This window comes from Labrus bergylta, chromosome 2, assembly GCF_963930695.1.
Source record: "Labrus bergylta chromosome 2, fLabBer1.1, whole genome shotgun sequence".
Taxonomy (NCBI): domain Eukaryota; kingdom Metazoa; phylum Chordata; class Actinopteri; order Labriformes; family Labridae; genus Labrus; species Labrus bergylta.
The window spans coordinates 21,296,803-21,324,773 of record NC_089196.1 but is presented as its reverse complement, the minus strand read 5'-3'; the positions used below and the strand labels follow the sequence as shown (position 1 = coordinate 21,324,773).

The following is a 27,971-nucleotide window of genomic DNA, read 5'->3' as shown; positions in this document are numbered from 1 at the left end:
GCATGTTTTAGAGAAAGGCGTAATCCTCAAGCGGTGATTGGTTGAACGGAGTGGAAGCGGCCAATCCGTTAAATGACAGGCGCTCAGCTGGCCGTGAAGCCCCGCCTCCTATATATATATAAACGGGCAAACCCCGGAAACGTTCTTGCTTAAAGGGACAGAGGAGGAAAAAATTTGCAGGCAAAGGTTGAAACAACGAAAACAGCTGCGAGGACACACACACACACACACACACAAAAAAAAAAAAAAAAGGCAGTCAGAGAGAGGAAGGAACGAAGTCAGCTAACTAGAAAGCTATGTGGCAAGACAGAGTGGGAGGACGAGGCTGAATCTGCCCGATTATTTACCCATTAGAAGTCAACCGTGCAGCGTTGCTAAGGGCTTTTTAGTCGAGGTTCGCTTGTTCACGTTAGCAACCTGGAACTCGACAACGCAGCAGTCAACCTGGTGGAGAGATAACAAAAAGGCCAAAACTACCAGACGACAAGGACGCGTCAGTTCAAGCTACGAGGCTGTCTTTTTCCTCCCCCTTTTTTTTATTTTATATGAGGTGAGTCGGCTCTACACACTCTCTCTTAATAATCTGTGTGTGTGTGTGTGTGTGTGTGTGTGTGTGTGCTTTAAAGATAGCTGTACAACGGTTCCGGTTAATTTATTAATTGCTATCTGGATTATTACAGTACAAATGTTTGCACTCTGAACCCGCGGGCAGTCACATCATTCAATGTATTGATTGAGTAATCTATAGGTCTGAATAAAGCATGTTTGGAATCCAGCCTAGTCCAGTTGGTGACCTGCCTGACAGTAGGTTGCAGGGTGTAGGGGGCGTTCCCCTGCTTTGTCTGCTCAACACACACTTGCTCACTTGCCTAGTGTGTGTGTGTGTGTGTCTGTGTGTCTGTGTGTGTGAGCATGCATACAGTCAGTGGTGGTTAGAGACAAAATGATAAAAAAAAAAAATCCCACTTTAATAATGAAATGCATAGGCGTGTGTTACAATATTTATAGTTTTGTCATTGTGGCTTATATGGGATGTGCATAAAAAAAAAAAAAGCTCTATCAACTCTAGCATAAAGGCTGTCTGAGATTATTGACTGAATCTCAGTGGGATGAATGATGACGATCACTATAAAGCTTACAGGACAGTGGCTAGCATTGAGTGAAATGGGAGCTTTGTTCCATTGGAGTTGCGTTGCATCATGTAATGGAGAAAGCATATTTGTGTTGGCACAGCACATATTAAATAGATGGAGTGTTAAAGCATAGCCAGTTATTACAGTGTTATACTGTATGCCCTGCTGCAATGCAATGCAATGCCTCCCATTGTCCTGAAAAGCAGGGCATTAATTGACATTACACATTAGGCACACGTGTATGCAGCTCTTCTCACTCTATATCGCCCATACAGCACACGTGAATAGGATTTCACCAGCTGTCTCAAATGTATGGAAATTGAGGATTTCTGAAAACATCTAGATTGCAGCAGCAAAATCCATCTGCAAGTCCACATTTTTCTCCCTCTCCTACGTGTCCTATCATTTCTCTGACAGCCCCCCCCCCCCCCCCCCTCCCACCTCTCTGTCTGGGAGAAACCAGTGGGCTTTGTCCTCAGCTGAGTGTGACGTCATGCAGATCTTTGCAGTAACCAACCCTGAAGGCGAGGTGCATGCTGGCCTGGGTCCTTGATCTGGGCTTGCTCCCAATGCACAATCAGTCTTTGACATCAGTTCTAATATGTGATTAAATACACAGGGATTTGTCTCTACTGTTCAAAAGAGACAAAGAAACTTAGAGAATCCTCTCAAAAACTCAGCAAGGATGAGTGTTGCACATTTTTAACATGAAGGAATACAACAGCAGGAACTCCCTATGGTCACTTGTCTGTTTGCTTACTTCAATATGTTTAAATATCAAACCTCAGGGAAATGTATTCCACTGTATGTTTCAGCGCTTACTTCCTTGCCTTACAAGTTAAGCGAGTGTGGTCACGGGTGGAAGCATGTTTTCATGATATAGAGCCATCGGTAACTTGTTAGGCTGTTTAGAAGAAGAGTGCACAATGGTCAACATGACACTAACTTGAGGCTTGTCAGGCTCCAAGAGCCCCGTTTCTCCTAATTATGCCTGACTAGATTAAGTCCAGACTAACAATGTTACATCCTCTGACAAACATTAGCCTGCCAGCAGCTCTTCTTACCTTTAGTTCAGACAGAATACAGTTTTATGCATGTGTAGTTCAGGTGATATTCACTGATAATAAGGGCTGAATGTTAAGGGTGATCCTGTTGTCCTCTGCACCCAAATCAATGTTTAAACAACAGTAATATACCTTCTGTGGTCTGTTAATGCGTATATGACTGAGTGGTTATGGTTCAGGGTTGCAGTTCTCCTTTTTAGTGCCTGAACCTGGCAGTGCTCTGTGTGTGTGGAAGGTGGGGGTGGCTATTAAATGCTTTGAGCTGATGAAGGCATGTTGTCAGCCCTCCAATGTGTCCCTGCAGGATTTGATGTCAGAGATTACACATGATTATGTGGGTTAGATCCAGTACTCCGGTGCTCCGGCTCTGGGGCTATATTGATCTCCAGTGTGTATGTGTTTGCATGAATTGTACTTGCATCCTTGTTAGAGCCCAATTACCTCTCTTGCATAAAGAGCTTTTTAGCCGTTAAGGGTAAGATAATAGGCTTCTCACAAATGTGTCATTGTGAAAACGTTTATTAAATACAAAACCTTCATTTATCAAGAAGAACTAGGGCCAACCAGTAGACTGAAAGGAAAAGGAAAATAGATACAATAGTCTTGTCTGACAAAATAAACTAAAAATACAACTTGTCTTATTGGCCTATTTATTTAACAGTGTCACCTTTAGATCTTTCTGTTAGTCTGTTAGTCTTTATACACAGACAGTGAAGTGACAATTTTCTAGTTTAAACATCTGTTTTAAAGTAATTTTCATAAATTACGATTTTTGAAGTGTGCGAGTGTACGGTCTCAAATTGTTTACTCTCTTTCTTAATACCAGCTTGTTTATGAAGTAGCCCCCTTTGCAGCTTTGACTGATCCCACTATAAGCCTGAAACCCTCACTCTGTCACCTTTTTGCTCCTTTAACACACAATAACTAAACCGACTGTCAGGCTTACCATGAAAGTTAGTCTACTTAAAGGTTTGTCAATAACAGAAACTAGTTAGTCCTCTTACAAACCTACACCTGTCCATTTGTTGGTAATTCCTCTCTTACGTTAACTTGCTGCTATTAATAGGTTAATGACTGTGTAGGGAACTGAAGGTAATGCCAATGGTGTACAGTATATTTGGAATAAGTGAGAATATAAAAGGTGATCGAGCGTGTAAGTTTATTGTCTTTAAAAGCCAACACAGGAGTGTTGCTTCTGATTGACCTTGTCATGGGTGGATACCTATGATGACTGAATAAATCAGTGCTTCAGCATTTGAGAATTAACCAAAAGCTAATATGTCAAATACTACTTTATGTAAGTGGATGGAAAAATTCTTTAAGAAAGATTGCACTACTTCCTCCAGTTTCTTTGTTCACACTCATGTTTTATTAGTAGGAAACCCTACATCCCACATCTTGAGTTTTCTCTTCCTTCTCCCTCCAAAACTCACCTAACAAGTCCACAGAGAGGGAGTAGGATGGCACAGCAACAGTACCACCTGCTGAATAAATCAGCATGGTTTGACATTACACCCTGAGAGGCAAAGCGCTGTGATATCCAGTTCTGTACAGGCTGAGTTATCTCTAGCTGTCCTTGTGTTGGCAGTGGACACTTGTAAACTTACATTCAATAACTTTTCAAGAGAAAATGCAAAACACTTACTGTAGAGCTGAAATCATAATGCAGTTTTCATTTTTATAGCTTTGTATTCCTATTTAGCTTCTCAATTAAGCAGATTTGTAGTTTTTTGTCATATTGACTAAATCTTTTAAGTTAAATACAGGACAACCTTTTGGGTGTCAACAAATTGCTGTAGTCAAATCTCGAGTTTTGAGTGTCTAACATACATTCGTTCTACATGTTATATCATAACCTGCAGCGTGCCAGTCTGCTGAAATTGCTTCCATATATAAGCTCAGGACTCGATGAGTAGATGTCGGAAGGCAGATGTATCTCACTTCATTATATAGGTCAGGTCAGCACAAAGCTTATCAAACTAAGACCTGTACACTCTCCGCTCCTCTCCCTTTCGACCTTGCCTCTTTGCCTCAAACCATTACTCCAATACGATGTCATTTGTGTCATTACCCTTGCCTTGCATGAATGCCCCCCCCCCAACCCCATCTCTCTGTGCTGCTTATATTCACAGCGCTCCATCTTGTAGAGGCTGAGAATGTATGGCAGGCTTGGGGCCTTTGCATGCATCATCTGTCACTTAAATTGATTTTCATAGAGAACAAATAAAATCTGGAAAACTGTGACAACCACTCAGTGGAAAGGTCATTTATTTAGTTTAACAGACTAGAGTTTTATATTTGGATTAAAAAACAATAATTAAACAATAATAATTTTCAGGGAAGCAAACCAATGTATATCCTTCTCTTGCATTGATGTTGTCTTGTAGAGTTGAAGCTGGACCGGGACCTGTTCAACAAGCAAATTGCACTGCAATGTTATTGCAATATTAAAACAACACACAATTGTGTGTTTGCTGCAGGCCTGAAAGCATTAGTATGTCTCATGTCTTCCCAGAGAGTTCTAAAGCTGTGGTACGCAGAAATGCCTGCAGGGTACACAGGGCTGTGCATAAACTTGTGCGTGTGTGGTTTTTTCGTTTTTCAGAGTTAATAAACCAAATGGAAGTGAGTGCTTATCACACAATTTACAAAAAGAAGTAGAGCCCTGAAGCCCTTTGTTTATCTTTATCTGTTCCTTTATTTGTACACTTGAGGTTGTGGTGAATATGTGTCTTGTGGGTATACATAGTTAGTTTGTGTGTATGTTTGTTTGTGTGTACCTGTCCTGTCTTGTGCATCTCATCAGAGTTTTTTTTGTGCAGCGATTTGAGTCCTTAGAAGTATGTTTATGGCAAACTGTAACTAGCAGAGGACACCATCCGTCAGTGTTTTGACTATAGTTGAGTGTCACATGACAAGCTAACAAGGTTACTCACAGAGTTCAACATATAAGACTCCTTTGGGGTTGTCGTGTGTGTAATTAAGGTGAGTAGACTTTTATTATTGATTATGTTTGCAGGGCTGTTTTACTTATTTCAATTCTTCCTGTAAATATTTGACCTCATGTAAGCAGTGCTTTGCTTCCAATATGGGGCAACTTCATACATTTTGTGGCTTATTGCTGTGGTTTTCAACTGGTGGTTTGGGACCCAAAAGTGGGTCATGAAGGTGTGCCTGGAAAAAGTTTATGATGCACTTTTTGTTTCTTTTGTTCTGTGTCTTTTTCATGTGACATGTATACGCTTAATGTCCTAACAGCAACATTTTTCATTAAATAAATCTTATTGGTTTTTTGTAAACCAATAAGCAAGTTTCATGGAGGAGTTGGTGGTGGACCTTAAGCTAGACCAGTTAGAATCACAGGCTTATTGTATCGACTGAACTTTCTGTAGAAATCCTTAACAGAGGATTTCGTAGCCTCGTAGTTGGAGTAGCGCTCCTAAATGTTAGCATGTTGATGTTAGCGTATAAGCATAGAGCCACATGAAGCTGTGAGCATTGCTGCAGTGTAGTCGTTGAGAACTAGCCTCACCCTAAGTTCACTTTAGCCCCTCATTGTAACAAAAATATACCCAGAGAGCCAGTTATGGGCTATAAACTGTAGTTTTATGTGTTTGTCAAAGCGCCACTGTGATACATTTGTGACGATAAAGATGTCAACATTAAACAGACAGGTTTTTGCCCCACCTTTGACTCCAACGCAGAGTATCAACCAAAGCTTCCCGTTATTAACTGCTGCTTAACGGCTGCCAGGGTGTGTGTCTGTACGTATATGTGTGTTTGTGTTGGATTGATCCTCAGGATTAACCCCAGCCAAACCTCTCTCTGCCCTTCACCCTTTAAACCCCTGCGTACCAAAATGGATGAGCCGCTCTCTGTGTATGTCCACGTTCAGCAAAGTGCACATGGTGCAAGCTTCACTAGAGTTTAGATTTCATTTGACACTTCTCCCCAGGCTCGATGTAAAGTTGTTATTAGGGCCCGAAGCACTGACAAGTGCGTAGGACCCTATTGTAACCCTTAGGGTGATTATGATTTTTCCGCGTCTTTCAACTCGTATTTGAGGACCTGAACGTGCGTGAAAACTCACCAAAATTGGCAAGGTTATCAGGTCTGGTGAAAAATGCGGACGCGTCGTTCGCTATCAAACAAAAATTGTTATTTGAGGGGCTTAACATGGTCGTATACACACAACACTTCATAGACATCATCCCAGTGGCAAAGTAAAACTTTTCATTTGGGTGAAGTGAGTGGGCATGGCTAAATGGCTCAGTGGCGCCCCCTTGAAAATGTAGTATGGAATTACTATAAACAAAACATGCATTTATGATGACAGTCTATCAAAATATTACACTACAAAGAATATTTCAGTAAACGCTCTCTTGGCACAGGAATATCCCTGCAAAAAAAAATGCAAATTAAAATCAGTTACTTTAAAGGGACAGAAAAACCTCCAGAGGAAACTAAATTAAACTTTCAGCGTCTGAAAGAGGAAATGTTTTTTTTAAACGACTGCGATTGAGCTCAGTATTTATCACGAACGGCTGTTTTACTCCAAACTATTTGACTGTATGAACCTGGGCTTTGTGTGTAACAGCTGACCCCTTTAAGCATACAGAAAACTATTTTAGATCATAACTAATCAGTATGTCAGGAGATTTAAATAATCAATAACATGCTGAAGTGTTATATTCATAAATGCACCCAGCACACTTAGACCACTCTACATGTGACATTAGAAAAATTTCTGTAAGACGGAGACCTTTCTATATGTAAGTGTTAAATTCTTATGTTTGAAAAGTGGGCTATTCAGATGAGAAATGCACATCGCACAACATTTAGTCAAACACTTTATCCATTTGATGCAACACGTTTCAGGTTTTCAATCATCTCTTTTAGTCTAATATTAAAGAGAAGAAGGGAGCCTGTGCAGCCCAGTTGTGCTTGATATTGAGGCTGAACCCATGAAAGAAACAACTCGTTCCTCTTTCTTGGATCATTTCAGGCTGGGATGCAGCCAGCCTCCTCCAGTCCGAGAGATGCTTCTTTTAAGATCCCCAACAGGCTTTATTGATGGCCTTATTGTCTTACGGCTTTTAAAAAAAAAAACTTAATGTAAAGAATTTTGATTTCATTGTAGCCCAGAATTTATAAATTACAGATTACAGATGTTTAAATGACTATTATCTGCATATTTTCAGTGGTGCGTATGTAAAAACGGCAAAAGACGCCAATACAGCAGCACACTGCCGCTGTGCATCATGACAGTTCCGGCATGAACCGCTCTGCATACCAATATTCTCTGAATCTCATAGCGTTGCCTTTTTGAACTTGCCAGTAATACGACTTTTACACAAATCGAACTGTGTGCCCAGCTGCTTAGCCAAATCCTGCTGCTGCTGCACTCCCGCGGTTGCGACACACCACCGACATGCACAGGGGTGCGAGGGCCCTTCATCACCGCTTGTGGTTTTAATTTGTTTTCTCCTTTTGTAGTCATTTTGCTGTTGGGACAGCGTTTACAAATGTGTGTGTAAATGAGCTCTGAAACTCAACTTTAGCACTTTACACACAACACCACCGATCCGAAGTGCTTTACATCGCAGATAGAGGAATAACAAAGTATAGGTAACAGACAAAATGAAATCAAATACATAAAAAATATTGCCATATGATTTTTAACTACAGCACTAACAGCAGCACTACATACTTTAGTTGCCATGCTGACACCACAATTGAAGCATTTTTAGCAACACTGTCATAAGTTGCAGTCATTCACTTCTCAAACACAGTGACAGTATTCCCTGGTTATGGTTTAGTGAGCAATTATAAAAGAAAGTGATTTTTCTCTTCCTTTCTTTTTGTTTCACTGCCCAGATGGTCGACAGGACTAACAGTCAGCAGCTACCAGTCTTAGTGGTTCAACATCACCATGCTGTGCGAGATCTCCAAGCATGAAAGGAGAAAAAAGAAATTACTTTATAATTGTGGGATAATGGACAGAAAAAAATGCTGAAAGGAGAGAAGAAGGGAGAAAAGGAACACAGACAAAGGGAGTGGGGTAAAGATACAGAGGTAAAAGGACAGGCAGCTGAATTCGGGTGAAGGATTGAGGACCGAGAGGGGGGACAGGGGAGGTGCAGCGAGTGAGAGAGAGGGAGAGCTTTATTTCCTGTCCTCCATGAATAGGCAACATATTTCTCTGGAACATTCCATCCTCTGAGCTGGCCCGGTCAGCCACCAAGACTCAGGGTGCCATACTCCTCCCCATCTCTGCATTTCTTCCCATTATACTCTGTCTCCCTCTTTTGTCCTTGTACATTAAACATGACTTCATTTTCTGATTCCTTTTTACTGCAGTCTATTGCTAAAGTGAGCTAACTGTGGAGTGTTTTGTCCAAACATTTCAGGCAAGACACTGAAAGGCATCACACATACTCCTTATTTTAAAAATCAGGAGATGTCAATCAGCGGGTAAATATGCATATTGAATAATATAACCATATTGTTTTTATCTCTAAAAGGTAATGTAAGTGATGACATAACACACATTTTTGATACATACAGAACTGAGTTATCACACAATACAGTGGATTGATTAAGATTAAGAACACACAGAAGTTATACAAGGAAAATGGACCAAATAACTTTATGCTTTATTTAGAAAAGTATTTTTCTGCAACTGCTCCATACAAACCCCAACCCAATCCTTCTTTAACCGTGTCTATAGATAGACACCATTAAACCACTCAGCATTTTATAATCCCTTTATGTAAAGTATTAAACTGTACAATCCAAATAAAGTATTAGGGTCTTAATGGTCATGGGAATCTTAACTTATTTGCTTAAAAGGCAAGTACATAATAACACAAGCATGAGCACATTTTATTTTAATACTGAGACTTAAATAGAAATGTCTCTTTAAAGATTTGTGAACTTTTTTTCATCAACCCACAGCTGCTCAAACATTCCCTTCCCGAGAGAGAGAGTTCATCTCACCATATTGTTAAAGTGCTCTGCAAATGTAAACATAAAGAAATCCCTGAGGAACAGAAAACCGTTGCCTGATGATGATTTAAGTTTTAGTTCTGGGATCTTCGATTGGATTGGTTAAATGAAGAAGAGGTTCTGTTCAACTGTCTAATCCAGATGACTGAAGAAGAAAGTAGGATGTGCAAAGACATCTTATATAGTCTGTTTGTGTTGTAACCAAAAAATAGAAAATAGGCTGCCAAAATAGAAAATGAAGACTCAGAAAGCATGTGTTTTAAAAATTGTGAAAGTCAGTTTTAATTTAGCGATATATCAGTGGTGTCACACCAAAAAAAGGGAAGAGTTTAAAAAAGGCTCAAACCTGCTTTAATTATCCAAGTGGGTCAAAAAGTACACTAACTGTTGTCACTATAAATGTCAGCTATCATACAATATGTCTGGCCTACTGCATACTCACATTCACTAGGATTCACACTTGGTTTAAATGTTACAATAAAACCAGAAACATTGCATCACAAAATGCAGTGGCTCTGAGTCAACACAGCCCTGAAAACCCACTGACACACTCTTCTCCATATGTGTGTGCTACTTACACACACCGTTTGACATTACAGTAGACATAGAAACCAACACACACGTGTGTCCATGCCTCTTTAAACATGTCCAGTACACACTGTGTCCCCCTTCACACAAGTTTTCCTTTCCCACCCTTCCTCCACCTCTCCTCCTTTTGTTCTCTTCCTCCCTGAAGAGGAGGGTGAACTGGACCTTGTTTTTGGATTTTCTGAACTGCTCATTTTAACTCTTGAATAACTGATGAGGAAGGATTTGGTCAAAACAATCAAAGCTCTGCTGTGTTGTAGGGCTGTGACTGTTCGGTGCTGCTGGGTGAAATCTCCCCCCAAGCACAGCTGGTGTCACTTTGAGAGGTCAGTAAAAACAAGGTGTTCTGGTGTCAGTGTGTGTCATGTACTGTAATCTGTCATAGTTAAAAATGAAGCCCCAATGTTGTCATATAAACACCAAAATAAACAGTGTCATGCGCTCTAGTCAAAATTGCATTAATTCATGTGTTTGATGGAATGTGAGTGTTTTCAATGCCTCTTTCTCCTCAGCTGCACTCACAGTGCCCTTGAGGGAGGATCTTCATGAATAAGACACACCCCTTCTCCCATATATGGAATGCAACATGGGCTCTTAAAGGAACAGAGTTGTGTGAGTGTGTGTTTGTGTATGCTGAACCACAAAATCTTAAATAACAGTGCTGGTTTGGAGCAGAAAGTGCTCATTATTACATTTTTTTTTTTACTGGCTTTGCTGTAAAAAAAACAAAAACAGCTGTCAAACCTATTCTCCAACAGACCCCTAACCTCATTTCAATCTTCAGCTGTCTCTCTGTCAGTTTGTCTTCCTCTTGCTGTCTCGGTCTTCTTCACATTCAACCCCCTCCTCACCCTCCCCTGTCCACATCTCTATATTTGGAGGTGTGTCGCTAGAGACAGTCTTGTTTTTCATACATCATCTGTGCTCAGGGTCTATACTCGTGCACCAAAACAACTGTGACATACTTTCACCCAAATCCCACACTGCATCTGTCATTAAAGATTGACTAAATGTAGAGTGGAGAATATTCATCAATCAGTTATTGTTTACCAGTTTTCATGCTAAAAGTTTACAACATATGTAATTAACATTCATATAATTGAATCATTCTGGGTTTTGGAGTGAAACTTGTAAAATAAGTTTGACCACATTTATCACCGAGATATGTTGGACATTGATCATTGTTTTTTACTAGAGATGTTTAAGACTCCTACTCTGCAGACATTTTCTTTCATGTTTGACCATAAATCAAATCAGAGTTTGTCCAACAGGTGACTTTTTCTGCCCAATAAAACTATTTTCTGAGTCAGTAGTTGGGTATATTAGCTTGACAGCAATACATTGATATGACACAGATAAACATTGGTCAATCAGTGCATCCCCCCCAACACATGAAACGCTGAATTTATTTTGTCACAATTATTGTGACAATAACAAGAACAACACCTTGAAAATAATTTAAATAATACTAAAAAATGTCCTAAACCTGGAAAGACTTACAATCTGCACAATATATAACCCTATATTAAATCAAACTGCTGACTTAGTTAAGAAGAAAAAAACATTTCTTCATTCTTCTGCAGGAAATAGATAACCTAATAGCCCCACAGCAACTGGCAACCATACTATTTCCATCCTGTTTTGGTAACATGCACAGGTTGCTATAGAACACAGAGAGAAAAAAGACGTAGAGGAGAAAAAAAGACGGTGACTCAGACACAAAGAAACAGAGAGCTATCAATACGTTTGTCTCACATGCCGACTGGCACTCATGTGATAACCATGGTTTCCTCAATAAGGAAAAAGCACAAGTCTGTAGGTGTGTTTTTGTCTGGGCTGGGTCAAGTTGTGGATAAAATATGTGTTCTTGACAGCTTCAAGTGTGCACAGTATAATCTCCTCCCACAATGTGTGTTTGTGTGTGTGAGAGGTAAAAGAACAAGTGACATACATGGTGTAAATACGTGGTGTAAATTTTAACCACACCACTCTGTTCAAAATAGTTCTTGCCTAGTCAACATGCTGCTCGTTATTAGCTGACAGATGGCAAAATACACACAAACAATCACACACATACAGCTGAGGGCAACTCCTGGTACTCGGCTGATAAATTTTTTTCACATGCACTTCAGTCTTTATCTGTACTCCAGCAGCAGATAAGTCCTCTTCGCTCATGTTTGTGTTTGGTGTGTTAGGTGCTGTGTACAACAGAGTGCCTGTGTGAGAACAAAAAGAAAGAGAGCAATGAAATGACAGGATGTGTGTTTATAGTTATTTGCATCTTTATTCTCTGAGGCATTAACTCCTTTACTATCAGCTGTTGTTCTTTCTCAAACAAACACTCACATGTGCCTAGATTATGCAATTGAAACACTTAACTCAAAACATGCTTGGAGATGTCAAGGACACAAGTTTAACGCACAAACAAACACACACACACACACACACACACACACACACACACACACACACACACAGTGCTGTTTGGTTGTTTAACAGCAGAACAGGCCGAGCAGGAGCAGGTGGGCGTGGTTTCAACTCCCCACATCTCCTCCCACCCTTCGCTTCCTGCCCAGAGCCAATCAGGACCGCAGCCACTACAGCTGACCCCCCTTTTCTCCAACCAATCAGCTGTCAGCGTCAACCCCCACCACCTCCACCACCACCTTTCTTTCCTCCCTGTATGCCTTCACTGCTGAGTGAGCAAAGCATGCACTGCTCTATCAGCTGAGAGGAAACCCGACAGAAAGAAAACACAGAGAGAGCAAGAGAGAGAGGAAAGGGGTTGAAAGGAGGGGCCTGAGAGTTGATAGAGGAAGGGTGGTGAGGTAGAGGATAAATGAGAGGAGAGGGGAAAGGGGGAACGCTAGCATGTGAAGTGGCTTTTGTATTCGGGATATTTTGGAGGGGCGCGAATGAGAGAAAGGAAGAAACAGGGGCAGGAGGGGGAGCTTGAGAGAGAAAAGGAGAGGGAGGGAAAACACGAGAGATGGGTGGGGGGTTCGAGTTGTCGATGGGTTTTTGATGTGTGAGGGTGGAGAGAGGTAGACAGGAAGAAAACAAGACACAGAGTGAGGGAGAGGTAGTGTATGCTGTCAGGCCTCCTGACAAAACAAGCACAGGAAGGTAGAGAGAACTTGACTTTTATTTGTCATTTTCAACACCACCTTTTTAGGACGAAGGGAGCACAGAGGGACAACAACCGGAGAGTTGAGATGAAAAGAAGGCAGTGGAAATAGAAACAGGACAGAAAGAAAAGGCAGCAGAGGCACCCATCAAGCCACCAGACGAAATAGAGGAAGGAAGAGCAGAGACAGAGACAGCGAGATAAAACCCCGGCTTTCTGAATAGGGTGAGTGTCACAAGTTGTCCTGCTGTTTTGTCCACTGTACTAATGTTCCTCCTGTCATCTTGTCAGCTGGGCCTGGGCTGACTCAACGTCTCCTAAAATGGCCACATGAAAGGCAGACAGACGGATAGAGCCGGCAGACACACAGATAGACGGAGGGAGGGAGGGAGAGAGAGAGAGAGAGAGAGAGAGAGAGAGAGACAGAAAGGGACCCAGTGTCAAACAGCATTCTCAGCAACTATGTCACTGAGCCAGCTTAGTTTAGACTGCCTCAACTTGCCTGTCAGAGTACTGTGTGTGTGTGTGTGTGTGTATGTGTTTGTTTTTTTGTAAAACTGTCTGTTCAAAGGTTTATGAGGCCTTCTGTCACTTTTTGTCTTTCTTTTTATTTCCTGTCTTCTGCATTTGTCTGATCCTCAAAAACACTCACAATCAGGGGCGGCTGTAATCCCATCACTTTGTACACAGTGACATCCGATTTCCAAACTTCAGACAGCTCCTGTAATCCAATCAACAGGTGATTGTTTGCAGGAGCACTTAGCAACTTTTTGTTCGAGTGTGTGTGTGTGTGTTTGTGTGTTTATCAGCTTCCAGGCACAGCACAGTCCTGGGAGTAGCTCGGGCGGAGTGCTGCTGAGAGTTGATGAGACAATCGGGGCTCTTGGGAGGCTGCTAACTTCATGCAGATGCAATCACACCTAAAAGGGTGGACCGAAGACACAGAGGGAGTATCTGAGCAGATAGAGGTGACTATTTGCACAAAAGGCCCATTCAAGATCATGTGGAGCTTATCTCACTACTTGAAAGAAGTCATGTCAGATAGTCCATAACAGGATGGAGAACAAACCTTACCTAAAACACAAATGCAGCTGACAAAGGCCTCTCTTTAAGAAGCAAAAGATTTCAAGAAAAATGAATTAAAAATTGTATGTGCTGTGCAAGATACTTTGGTAACCGATTATAGAAAACATTTTTCATCGCTGTCATTTGTTAATACACTTCATCTGCACTTCTTCTAAGTGTCAGGCAAAAGGGAATGTCAGGAATAGAGACTGTCCAAGGCAAATAAGCTTGTTGTGAGTGACTTAAGTTAGAACATTGTTAAATCATTGAGAATAATCTGGATCTTAAGTATACCCTAAGGGAAGTACAACATGTGGAAAATGCATGTAATTTCCCTCGGGAGCCACTTGTTTTACTATTGTTGTGCATCTACAGTCTTCACGCATGATATAAGATTAGCATAAGATTTGTATGATATTAGTACAATAGCATCAAGAAAGACAGTTGGCAAGTCCTCATGAATACAGATAGCTATGAACAGAGCAGCTGAGGTGGAGTGCAGAATTAATTCAGGAAAAAAAACGGAATTATGCACTTGTGGTATTTATTTAAATTTCTCATGGGGGATTTTAAACTCAAGATAAAATATTTTTTAAATAATAATTGATAGCCAGAGGCAGAGATGCAGCTTTGAGTGTGTAGGCTTTTGTGTCCTCATGACACATGGGTGTTGTGATGAATGTGCACAGGTCAAATGTCAGGGTGTTTTCTGAGGATAGCTGCTGGCTGTGAACTCTGCCCCCCTTTACTTTCATACATAGTATGAAGAGCAGGTTTCTAGGCCAGTGCCGTCAGCATACTTCTCATTGACATGTTTATGTCAATCCTCTGTTTGATGTAACTTTTCAGAGTTTACAAGGACCAACAGGGTCTTGAGGATACAATCTATCTCTTTTGTAGATTTTTTTTGAATTGCTAACTAATGCTCCAGTTGCCAATCCAATGACAAAGCTCTTATTAGGCTGTTGAATGGGTATGATACCAACGGTGGTTGTAAACAGTTTGCTACATGTAGATCAGTGCCTTGTTTGTCTGTGTGTTAGCCTTTTAACCTCATCTCTCTCATGATGATCAAATGAAAGACCCCCTTGTCCCCCTGATAGGTCATCTGACCCAGGACTTTTGGCCTTTTGACTTCTTTAACACAGTATTCCTTGGCCTAAAGGACACACGTACTTGTAAATGTTTTGGCACACATTAGAAGCTATCCTCCGTGAGGGACCATCCCCTGAACAAAATATGTTAGTTAGACAGAAAGCATGCCTTAATGAGGTCTTTATGAACTCTGAGTTTTACTCAAACCATTGAGTTGCCAGATCAGCTTATTGACTTTAACAGACTATCCAAATAAGAACAGTTCCCTGATGAGTTACTTACAGATGGATGATTTGTAGCTATTTGCACGTCTCCTTTGCCTGTTGTTGAACTGAAAACTTTATAGCATTTCCAGTATGGCGACCGCTATCATTGGGCTTCATAACGCTTCCTTAGAAACCAATGGGTAACATCAGTCAAGACTACTTCCATGTTTTATGTAGCTATAGATTAGTTAAATGAAACTGTATGGGATTTTATTCTTTACTAAATATGTCTGAATCATTTACTTGGAGCCTGACTAATATGGCATTTTGTCACTACCAAAAATGTATCTTTTATTTATTTTTTAAAATCATTGATTACAGATATGGCACCCGATATTGAGATACATTTGATCTGGAATGAAACGAGATCCTTGTTCTGTGGAATTTGTACCTATTTCAAACTGTGACCATGTTAAGGTACTCCTTTTTACAGTGTTATTCGGATCTGCACATTTAGTAAAATAATTTTCCTGCGTACTGACCAAAAATGCTTCTTAAGTTTTTTTTTCATTTATAAGCTAAAAATCTATAGCTGTAAATACATCTTATTAAAAAAGGGTTCAATAATATGCCAAAGAGTTACCCATTAGTACGTTTTAATAAAAATGCCAGAAGATAAGAAGTCCCAAATCTACAGGTTTTTTTATATCCATGAACACTGTGTCGGCGCCAACACTGGAGACTTCTACCTGCTGCTGCTGCTGTATTTATACCCTCCTCATGCTTTTTGGCTGGGCTGTACTCTCCCTCTGTTCCCCTCATCTCCTCATCTTTTCTCTCTCTTTTTGTCTCCGTCTCAGTCTGGCAGCTTCCCTGTAGTTGGGCGTTTCTCATTCCTTTGTCTGTCATCTCACCATTTCTACACTCGCTCCACTCATTTTGACTGCTCCACTTCCAGAGATGCTGCAGATGTCACATTAAGATTGTACCTTGCCTGCCACTGATGTGTAAACGTGTTCATGCCACACATCAGCAGTGTTCAATCCATGAGGTGTAATATTGTAATTGGGCACTGCCCCTCTCCAAACACTGGGGCTATAATAATGCATTGGTTATATTTAATTGTTGTTGATGATATTCATTTTTATTTTCCAATATCAGGCCACCAAATCAGTCCACTCACCACTTATCTGTAGAATTACGGTTTAACTGTTGGCACTGGAAAAGTGCAGGTGCCAATATAATAAAACATAATGTAAGCAAAGCAGTTATAGACTCATTTCTGAGCTGGCACACACACCCAGAAGCCCAAAGTCTTTCTCTGGGTAAAGCCAGGGTGTTCCTACGCTCCTCTGTTTGCTCATGGATCAAGCCTGAAAAGGGTTGGGCGGTCTCTGCCAGCCTCTGGCTCAGCTGGTTCAGAATAAGGTCAGAAATCCAGTGGGACCTTGCAGGGACTCTTTAGGTACTCCCAGTGAGCTCTAATATAGGAAAGGACTATAAATACTCATTGCTGACTCCTCTATCATACTTTTCTCATCCCCCACTCCCTGTTTTCCAGCCCCTGGGGGCTTACACAGTTGACGCCACCTGTCTTCGGGGGTGACAAAACAGGTTAAGGTGATTCCTTGTATTGTGTTGATTGAGTGGTCCCATGTATAAGTCATGCTGCCTGTTTTCTGTTATTTGACTTGGTAATGATATGAACTGGAAATCCCTGTTTGACTAGGACAGTTCTGAGTTGGCTTTAGGGTGTCCCCCCAACTTGAGAAATATCAGTGAAATAAACAAATGTAAATCAAAGCAGCAACATTTGTCCTTTAAATGCACTGAATGGGGTAGACAGTTATGTCTTTTTCCCTTTGTTCATACTGGTCTAATTCATTAGATTTGTCTTCATTAATGTTGTATTTGTTTTGTAAAACAGGTTAAAAAAAACCAACATACAGTATCAAGCCAAATTTAGGGTCTTAAAAATATAATATGGATATTTCTGAGTTACTGAAATTTTTTTGTTGTGAGTATGGGTGAGATGTTCATGTTTTTGGTGGAAGACTGCAGAACCTGGCTTATTTTCCCAAAGGTAGAGTTTTATGACAGCAAAAGGACCATAAATCATCTGCATACAGGTGATGAAGCCTTCACTCACATCATCTCCTTCCAATTTTTTGTTAGTATTGTAGGAAAGGCATTATGAATTGATAATATACCATTTATACTGCAGTTGTATGTTTTTAGGTCAAAATGCACGAGGGTCTGTCTGAATTTTTTCCCTTTTTTTATGTCCATCTGTCCAGATCTTATGTCATCTTTGACATACATCCCCACTTCTTGTGAAGGTTGAAGAGTGCATTGTCCCATCCGAATGGAGAAATTAAGGAGTGAAACACGAAACTTGGCCGTACAAACACTTGCTTGTCAGCCAAGCCTGCCACAGATTGTATTGAATGCAGTTGTTACCCTCTATAACAACTAACTTATTTCAGTGTTACAAATTTTTTATGCATTATGGGGATTTCATTCAACAACCCTTATACTTCCTCCAGTGGATACATTTCGGCTGTGTTTCAGCCTCATGGAAAACACCTAAAAACAACTTGCATTACCTACATTTCCTTTGTCTTCCTCTTGCGTGATCTTAAGACACATGTAACTACATCTGTGCTTGTAATAGATCTCGTCATGTGTCATCAAAGTTTTGTCATGATGATTTAAAAAGAAATAGAAAAAAGTGAAGTAGCTGGTTGCTGTAATGTTGGTCTAAATGGGAACTGACTGCATTTCTCATCATTACAGATTTACATGGGTGCCAGATGGGTGTTTGTCAGATTAGCTTTCTTGGCTTTTTCCAATACTCCTCCATATGTCAAATTTAAAAATTCAAGTTTTGGATTAAATTTGTAAGCACTTCAGTCAAATTCTTTTGCTAGCTTTACGTTGACACCACAAAAGTCTTTTATTTTGAGATTTTTGGCTGGCTGTACACACCTCATGGAGGGCAGCCATTTTTTGTGTTTGAAGTTATTTTCTTGCAGGAGCATCTTTGCGGGTCTATCCCTGCCCCCCCAACACCCCCCACCGTTCCTCCTCTCTTCTCTAGCTCTGCTTCTCTTTCTCCCTCTTTGTGGACAAACACAAAGGAGCCGTTATCCTTGGGCTACTGGTTGCCATAACGACAGCTCACTGTGATTTCCCCCCCCTCTTTCAACATTCCCAAGTTCTGGTCCAAGTGGGTCTGTAAATGTCCTGCTTCTCTTGGCCTTGCAGCGTTTAGTGCCAAGTTAGAGCCTTTGTTATCAACTCTCTGGGGGCTCCACCTCGATTGATAAACTACAACATTTGATCCTCCACCTGGAGGGTTTTGGCTTTTTTTCAGTAATATTTCCTGTTTTTCCATATATGACTCATTATTTATTTTGTGATTTTCCCCTCAATTTCAACAATGGACTGTAATTTTGTAATCGTTTCTGAAACCCAACTGTCTTTGTGCAGTATGAATACTGTCATCTATAGTGTGTGCCAGTAAGCACAGTGATGAGGTTTATGTCCTTCTTAGGGTTTTTCCAATCTGACATTTTGAATGTGAACATATTTATATCTGCTATCATGTGTTTTTAGGAGTAATAGATTCATTTTAAGTGCTGAGATAAAACACTGACCACTAGTTTGTTTTGCTTCTTTGTCTTTCCATCTCTTCAGGGATATATGGCGGAATGACTCTGTCATGATGTCACAGCTGTGCCAAAACCTATGCCCAGGTGACCAACGAGGGTGTGTCTGGTTATTAGCCAATCAGAAATGGATCCTTAATAGAATTACCTCAAAATCCTGTTCAGAGAAATTTCCTTTCTACGACCTCCTGCATCACTGACACTCCACCTCTCAGGTGAGATTAGGCCTCAGGATGCCGTCTGCAGACCAATTTGTTTTAAATGTCTTTCTTATTTGACAAACCTATTGTGTTGGTTGCTTTTCTTTGTGTAAATGTTTGCAACTTCTTATGATTAAAACAAATCATTCTCATGGCCAAACTGTTCAAGCATGGAGACAAAATTTGCAACGTATAAAAGCCCAATTAACTAACTTTGTGTCATAAACTTTAATGTCTGTTATAGTATTATTTGATCTTAAATTTGTTTAATGAAAAAAAACACCAACCCTCTTTTTTCTTCTTAGGTTGTAGCTCCTTCATTCCTTCTCCTCCTCGATTCCTTATTGTTTCCATTTCCTATCTTGGGATGTTGGCGTGGTTTCATGGCAGCTGCCATGGAGAAACATTAGTTCCTTTAGTAGGTTTTTTTAGAAACAACCTCCAGATGTTGGGCCAGATGCAAGTTGTCCACAAGGGCAGAATTAGAGAAGGACAGGCACAGAGGTGAGACGCTGATCATTGACATTGTCTTCAAAACACCGCCTTTTTCATTGAGACTTTAGACAAATTAGGCATATGCCTCACCTATATTGAATTCTTTGAAATGGCTGTTCTGTAGTTCTTTCTTGTTTGAAATATTAATATCCCATCTAACATTTAGATTTTATGTTGAATCAAACTATGATAAGTACCTTATTAGCCTTTGCTTTTGTGGCATTTTATTTTCTTAAGTCAAAGTAGTAACACTTTCACACTGTTCAAATGCCAACAAGACATCGTGAAGTCATGACACCGTATAAGTTTCAAGGCTGTTTCTCAAAATCACCAATGAGAAGCACGCCATTCTCGCAGTCAAAATAAAGAAGGCAGATGATAGGTGTTAAGCTTCCAGCATTCATTATTTTTGTTATAATTAATCACTTTTTAAAAATCTGTACTGAAAATAATGACTTTTTTTCCTCTCAGGTGCTGTGAAGCTCAGCTTCCCAATTCCCACTGTATGACACCATCACAGCAGGAACTATAGGACTTTGTAATCCTGTGGAACATTTTGATCTGCCTCTGCAAACAATTCAGGACCAATTTGACCCTGTTACAAAAAAAACTTAGTAAAGACTTTTATCCATCATCATAGAAACCATGCGGCACATCCACGTTGAGTTAGCCCATAAAAAGACTCCATTAGAGCTTCCAGCCCAGGAGGGAGACCTGCCTCCACCTACACCCCCATTACAGGGCCTGGATCCTGGGGTCAGACCTGGGGCGCCCAGGCACTATGGCCAGGAGGAGTTGCGGCTCCAAAAGGTCTATCAGCTCTCCATTTTCTCCCAGTTGGGGGGATTTTCTAGCTCCACAGAATCCCACGCTGATACCCAACAGAGACCTGTCAGGTTGGCAGTGAAAAGGGGGCTAGAGGAACCCCAGGCGACACATAAGCGTCCCAATTTAGGGGATTGCTCAGACAAGGATGTGTTGGAGGGAGGGGTGCTGTGTGGGCCTGCCCCAGCTCAAGGAGTTGGGATGGGGTTAGTGACGGGCCCTAGTGGGCTTGGTTCAGTTTATTCTTGCACACCAGTGGAGCACAGAGACTCTGAAGGAGGACTGTCACCAAGGTCTCCTTCCCTCTCCCCAGTCCAAAACCCTTCCCGACGCCCAACGCAGCACAATCATGACAGGCCGGTCCCTGATGTATTTGCTCCACTCTCTCCTAAATCCCCCCAATTGTGTGACCCACATGGTCACCTCCCTGACCAGGGATTTTCCCTCGGGAGCTCAGCTAGAACGGAGACACCCAACGGGAGCCACACACCGACCCATACAAATGAGAGCAGTAGTAATGGCTCATCTGGAGGCCAGCCCAGTCCCCACTTATTTGATGTGTCCACCTATGAGACCCCCAACCCTGCGAGCCCCACTAGCCCTCCAGGCCCTTTCTCTCCCCCACACCACACAGAGCTGCAGGAGCCAGGGGAGGCCACTGAATGGGAAGCTGGACTTGAATCCTCTCCACCTGAGCGAAGTGCCACCCAGGCTGCAGCCTCCCCCTCTACTGGCCTGGCTTCCTGGGAGAAAACTCCCAGTAGTAACAGCCACCGTCTGTCTTCTGGAGGCCACTGGCCGGCCAAAAAGAGGCTGCTGCCCCCGAGCGACACGGGGGAGTCATGTTCAGAAGATGAGGGACCCTCCACATCGAAGAGAAGCAGGTTGTCATTGCTGGCTTCAGGACTGGGCCCGGCGTCATGTCGCAGCACTGATGCTAAAGCTGCACCTTACTGGAACCATCTACTGCCCTCTGCATGGGACCGGCCTAAGGTCAGTGCGCGCACACAGACACACACATCTGTGCATCCTTATCAGATTTTCATCTTGTGTAATAGATTGTTTCACTGAACCGGCTAATACCTTACATATGCGGTTATTAATTCTATTGCTACGAAAAGACAGTGACATCTGGTGTACAGGTTAGCTACTTCAAAAGTTATCTTATCACAGTGGTTCCAAAAGTGGGAGGGGGGTATCCTAATGCCTTCCAAAAAACTATTACAAATTTAAAATATTTTAAAATGTGTGTATATTACCCATTATTGTATAAATACAGTATATACAGAAAATAAGTCACAAGAAGTAAATCAATTTCAAATAAAACCATATCATTAAGTGAAATGAAAATAAAATGAATGTAAAAGAAAACTTAAAATATAGGTTTGCACTTGACAGCAAGAATGAAGGTGTCTGCTGCTCTTTACACATAAAGATGCACACACCTGTGTGTCTATCAAGTTATGCATGTCCACTCAGTGCTAAAGTCAGTCTATGGTCTAAACATGGAACTAATTTAATAGTTTTTAGGCCTTTTAGTGTCTAAACATGGCTGTGCACATTTATATGCTAAAACCACCTCTAGGGACAGAGGAGCACCCTCTGGCACCCTTATTTAAGGGGTCATGAACCGAAAAGTTTGGAAACCCCTGGCTTAGCCAATGTGTAGTGGACAACAGATCAGTTGCCAACAAATCAGGAACTGTGACCGAAGCCTTTTTGATAGCAGAAACTTAGTAAGTGTTGCCTTATAAAAATATTCTAAAATATATAACTATAACACAAATATTCCCATGACACCCATGGTAAAAAAATTAGAAGGGAAATAGCAGTTGGGCTAAAAAAAATGTAATGCCCAGATTATGCAATTTTCCAACCCTAAATAACCACCACCTGAGGGAAGCTCTTGGAGTTTTTATTGCAGCATACATTAAAAACACAGCATGCGCACATTTGCATGCAAATACTGTGCTTATAAAGTGACAAACATTGAGTCCATCGTATGCTGAAGCCTCTAAGGCTTTGAATTCTGAAAAAGGAATAGTGTTCAATGGTAAGACATCTGTTAGCCTTTTTTCTGAGACTGTCAAGGCTGAGGCATAAATATAGAGTAACTAAGACAAAGAATAAAAGTGAAAGAATGAAGTGAAGGCCAGTTCATGATCACACCATGCTGGAACAGGCTGAGTAGCTCCAGAATAAAGCCCATTGAGGAAGGGTTCATTGTGTCCCCACGAGTGTGCAGTGTGTCTCACACATGTACACACATACACACACATACACATATAGACTGCGGAAAAATGGTTCTGGAAGGTAACTGACCATTTTTGAAAAACCAGAGGCCAGAATGCGAGTTTGCTAAAAGGGACAATGGGGTTCACTAGTTCACTAGCTAGGTTTCATGCAGTCGTGGGAAACGTTGTGACCACAGTTGTTTAGTGTGTGTGATAGGGAAACACAGGGAGAAACAGAAACATGTAAAAAAAAGACTTGATGAGTCAAATTAGAGACAGAAACTTTAGAATAAAGAGTTACAACAGGAGTGAGACTGTATCGTCATCAGTGGTATTTGAGTAAATTAAATATATTTTTAAGTAAGACAGAAAGTGGCAACAGGAGGATTGGCAAAGATGCTGTCTGCGTTTTCATTCGGCGGTGACAATAAGATGACAAGCTGACAAAGAGCTAGGGCTAGAGAGCCAGTGTAACCCAAGGTGAGCTTATACCAACAAGCTAACCATGAGTGACAATTTTGCTGTTAGCAAATGGCTAGTAGGTAGCATAGGTTTGGCAAGTGACGAGTCTCCTGACAGTTGGGTGGCCTTTATGATGAATGGTAGTGTGGAAATGGGGAACGTTTTCGCATCTGACACAACATCCACCGGTCAGAGCTCAGTAAGTAAGAGGAAACATAAAACAAAAAATGTAATGTTTAAATTTCTCTCATGGAGACACATGATGTGAAAAGAAAAGAAAAGAAAAAGCCCAATCCTTGGTTTTCTTTTTTGTTGCAGTTTGCGTAAAGAGAATTTATAAACATTTCAAGCAATGGGCTTATACTGTAATAGCTAGGTGCTGACATAAATCTTGATATAAAAGAGGAAAACTAATTCATTTTTGTACTCTCTTTGTTCAGACTTCCACAGACTGCACACGACCAGGAAGACGGCTAAAAAGTGGGCTTCGGCTAAAAAGGTGAGCGCTGCCTCTAATTCAGACCAAGTTCTATCATTAAATCATGAATTTTACAAAAGGGGCTTTTTTAAAAGGATAGAGAAATACATATTTTAACTTCCAGCAGGTGCATTAGATTAGTGTATTTGTGTGTGTGTTAGGGCATGCTCACATTTGGATCATGTTAGTCACATTCACTGCAACAAAGTCAACAGGGGGAAAGAAGGGAGTCAGCGTAGGTTTGCCAGTTATTCTAAATTAAAGGGTACTTTGTCTGGACTTGAATACTCAGACACGCTCTGAGGCATGTGAAATGTCGGTTAAGACAAAATTAGTGTAATCTTCACCACTAACCAGCAGTCTGTTTTGTGTGTTTGCGGTGTCATTCAGTCGGCAGCTGCGCAGCGGGAGACACACACAAACCGGCCACTCCACGCGTTCCAGTTGGCCCTCATCTTCCATCAGCAGAGCTCTCCTTGGCAACTTTGAGGTACACGTTTTAAAGATTATTTTTCGATAACTCCTTGAGACACTGCAGGTCATATACATCACCTACCGGTATGTCAATTCTCTATTGAGAGACCAAGGTGCAAATCTAATTTAACTAGCCTAAACCCATTTCGGCTGGAAGTGGTTGAGTCTTGGTACTTTCAATATCTTCAACTTTCAAAATGGTGCTTCTAATTGGTTTGTATTCCACATTAAGATACAGGATATGGGTGGAAAAAATCTGCCAAACACCTCTTGATGTAGGAGTAGTCAAGTACAACTTAACATCGAACGATGACTTTAGTGCTCTGTTTGTTATAAAAAAAAAATTCTGAAAGATTGAACTTTTCTTGGATCATGCTCTTGCGGAAAACAGATGTGTACTTAATAACCTCAACACTTCTCTGGTTTTAATCAGGATGAATACATGAAATATATTTTTGGGATTTTGCATTGATTCTGCAGGGTGTCTGTCCAAACTACACTCGGAGTGCAGCTAGTTAAGATTTAGTTCAAGTCTACATACCCTCTTCTCTGTATCTTGTGTATTCCAGGAGTCCATACTGAAAGGAAGGTTCTCCCCATCTGGACGGATCGAAGGCTTCACTGCAGAGATCGGTGCCAGTGGCTCCTATTGCCCACAGCACGTCACTCTGCCTGTGCAGGTCACATACTACGACATCTCAGAGCACAGCGCACCCTCACCCTTCCTGGTCAGTTTTTTTGTGTGTGTGTGTGTGTGTGTGTGTGTGTGTGTGTGTGTGTGTGTGTGTGTGTGTGTGTGTGTGTGTGTGTGTGTGTGTGTGTGTGTGTGTGTGTGTGTGTGTGTGTGTGTGTGTGTGTGTGTGTGTGTGTGTGTGTGTGTGTGTGTGTGTGTGTGTGTGTGCAGCTTTAGTCAAGAACAAACAATAAACCAAAGATAAAAACAGACACTGTTTTATTGCACATGAGCGATTGCTTGTTTGCTTGTAAGCAAATCATACAGCCATCCAAAGAAAATCAAAGAGATCTGAACAATCACCCAAAACAAATATAGAATTGGCGAGAACAAGGTTGCTGCTGGCTTGCTTCTTCAGAGCCAGATGTATAAAATATGTGGTGTGGTTTATCGTCTTGAAGGCCTTTTCAACAACTGTCAACAACAGTACTGAATACTATATTCATTACAAAGGAATTATAGTATAGAAGATTACAAAGTCCTTCGTAAGGTAGGGCCAGCCATAATGTTTTAAACAACCTTCATCATGTCTCTAAGAAGTGTAAATTTGCCTTGTTGTTACACTGGAACATTGGATACCAGCTGTTGTTGTTCAATACCAGAATTTGAAGCCTCATTTCGTTAACTTCTTAGTACTTTAAATTAGATTTTACAGTTGCTATTAGGAGGATTTGTGTAGCTGCTGTTTTAATGATAGATCTTTTTGTATTTTGGGAGATTGATTGTGTTTGTTAATCATCTGGTTTCAAGTGTGTTACCTATCCAGATGTATCTGAGGATTATAGTCATACTAATGTCATACAGCTTCTTCAAAATGGCACTTTTAATTCAGGTTTTGATCCTTATGTAGAAGTCAACAGTGAGTAAAACATTTAATCTCTGGCTTGTGTTTCTCTGTCTGCCTCACAGGGGGTGGTATCTCTCGAGCCTCTTGGAAAGAAAGGATATAGCATACCCAAAGCAGGGACCATACAAGTGGTAAGTTCGTCTTTCCATCTCATCCTCATTTAAAAAAAATAGAAATACCGCATTGCTTATTAAATGAAAAATCTTTCAGATATTAAATCTGTGCTACCACCATGTTCTAAATAGATCACAAAGGACTATTTTGATATGTTCATACTTACTTTTTACTTGTCATTGCAAGGGTGAAACTATGGGTAGTAAACTTTAGTTATATAAGGAAATGGAAAAAAAGAAATGCACTCATAACGTACAAAATATTTCCAGATTTGTATTTTGTTGTTTAAAATGCTGATGTGATCTGACATCTGTTCACAGACCTTATTTAATCCCAACAAAACTGTGGTGAAGATGTTCCTGGTGACCTACAACTTCGGAGACATGCCCGTCAATCACATGACCTTCCTGCGCCACAGAATCTTCCTGGTGCCTGTAGAGGAGGGGGTTGAGGGGAGAGGCGAGGCGTCGCCAGGGGAGGGAGTTCAAGACAGGAAGAAGATTCTCTGCTACCTGATGCATCTAAGGTATGACGGAGATTTCATTTGTTGGCATTTCTTTCGAAGAAAACGCTTCATTAACTTGTGTTGTGATGTCTGGTAATGTTTCATAGATTTACAATAAGAACTTAAAAAACTTAATTAAGTTATGCCTTTTAATTTGAACAAAATGTGCTGTACATTTTCAATGATTCTATGATGTTGCACACTTGTAGGTACATAACGACTTTGGAAATGTCTCATTGAGTAATTGCAAATGTTTTTTTGTGCATGTGCAGTTATTTTCCAGATGCCAACATTTTATCTCTTTTTTTTTTTCCTTCCCTCCCAGATTCCAGAGCTCCAAATCTGGAAAGATCTACTTGCACAATGATATCCGGCTGCTATTCTCCCGCAAATCCATTGAAGTGGACACGGGGATCCCTTATGAGCTGAAATCTTTCACCGAGGTGCCAAGAAACCCTAAATACTCCCCCCGCGTGTGACCCCAGCTTGACCCATTGGACCCTCCTCAACGTCAATGCAGCCCCTCCTGTGCTTCCCTAAAGGAGGAAGAAAAACAAACAAACAGACTGCAAGAATGATGGACACAAAACTTGACTAAACTTGATGAGACACGCCACATGCACACGAGACACACATGCACATTTGATACAGTTTTTGTGAGAGTAGAGGTCCTACTTTTGTGCATTTGTTTGCATTCAAAGTAAAACACAAATGTAAGAAAATGACACTCAACCAGGGCATTCCTTGTATCTTCCATCAAGTGTAAAAAGATTAGAAATAATGCAGCTTGTATGCAGTCAAAAGCAGGACTTTTACAACACCTTAAAGTGTACAAAAATAAAAAAGACACACACACACACACACACACACACACACACACACACACACACACACACACACACACACACACACACACACCAAACAGACTGACAAGACTCATAAACACACACACAGCACATACTATTCATTTGTGGTGGCGACTCTTCAGTGTTAACATGCATGCCTTTTGACTTAAACACCTGAATTTTTCCTCTAGTGCCGTATCACACTGTCCTTCAATCTGCCTGCAACTCCAGCCGCCTCATTGGACCAATAATTTCCACACCTCTGATTGACACTGTCAACAAACTGTAAGCCTCTGCTGATTGTGGGGTGCTTTCTCCAAACATATACTTTACACACACACTTTCTGACCAGACAAGAAGGGGGCAAGAAAAGACAGAAACACTAGCATACTTTTGCTTGGAAAGGCTGAAATGGAATCAGCCATCTTGATTGGATGTTTTTATTATTTAAAACATAACTATAAACAAAATACTTGCATAATTTGACAAAACTCAGGACCTCTGTTAAAGAATACATTTAACTTCTCACCATTTCCCCAAATCTTGGTACATACCATTGTGTACCCTTCAAACCAGGAGGGGCACACCAGGACATGAAAACAGGGGGATCCAGTTCATATTATGTAGCCAGACTGAGGGACACTGTGCTGAATTCTATTTTAGAAAAACACTTTTATTTTTAGATTCTGTTCAGAACAGACTGATGTTGAAGCAGAAAATGAAAAAAACGACAAGCTGTAGTAGATTTTAATTTATGTTTTCGCAAATGTCTTAAAAAGCAATATGCTGCACAAAGTAGAGT

The 27,971-nt window shown here is 40.9% G+C and overlaps 1 protein-coding gene across 3 annotated transcripts; it reads left to right on the top strand.

The window, feature by feature from the left end:
* The first annotated feature begins 164 nt into the window (after window positions 1-164).
* On the top strand, window positions 165-27,242 carry LOC109997698 (atos homolog protein B). 3 transcript variants are annotated; one of them, XM_065948672.1, is made up of 11 exons: window positions 12,477-13,145; window positions 13,730-13,888; window positions 18,986-19,172; window positions 19,463-19,661; window positions 20,124-21,470; window positions 23,614-23,672; window positions 24,042-24,141; window positions 24,695-24,853; window positions 25,768-25,836; window positions 26,140-26,345; window positions 26,650-27,242. In XM_065948672.1, the coding sequence occupies exons 5-11, from the start codon at window positions 20,298-20,300 to the stop codon at window positions 26,801-26,803; spliced, it is 1,920 nt and encodes a 639-aa protein (XP_065804744.1). In that variant the 5' UTR covers window positions 12,477-13,145; window positions 13,730-13,888; window positions 18,986-19,172; window positions 19,463-19,661; window positions 20,124-20,297; the 3' UTR covers window positions 26,804-27,242. The 3 variants fall into 3 exon arrangements, with proteins under 3 accessions (XP_065804735.1, XP_065804744.1, XP_029136689.2); XM_065948663.1 differs by lacking the exons at window positions 12,477-13,145; window positions 13,730-13,888 and adding an exon at window positions 165-550; XM_029280856.2 differs by lacking the exon at window positions 13,730-13,888.
* The last annotated feature ends 729 nt before the right edge of the window (window positions 27,243-27,971 follow it).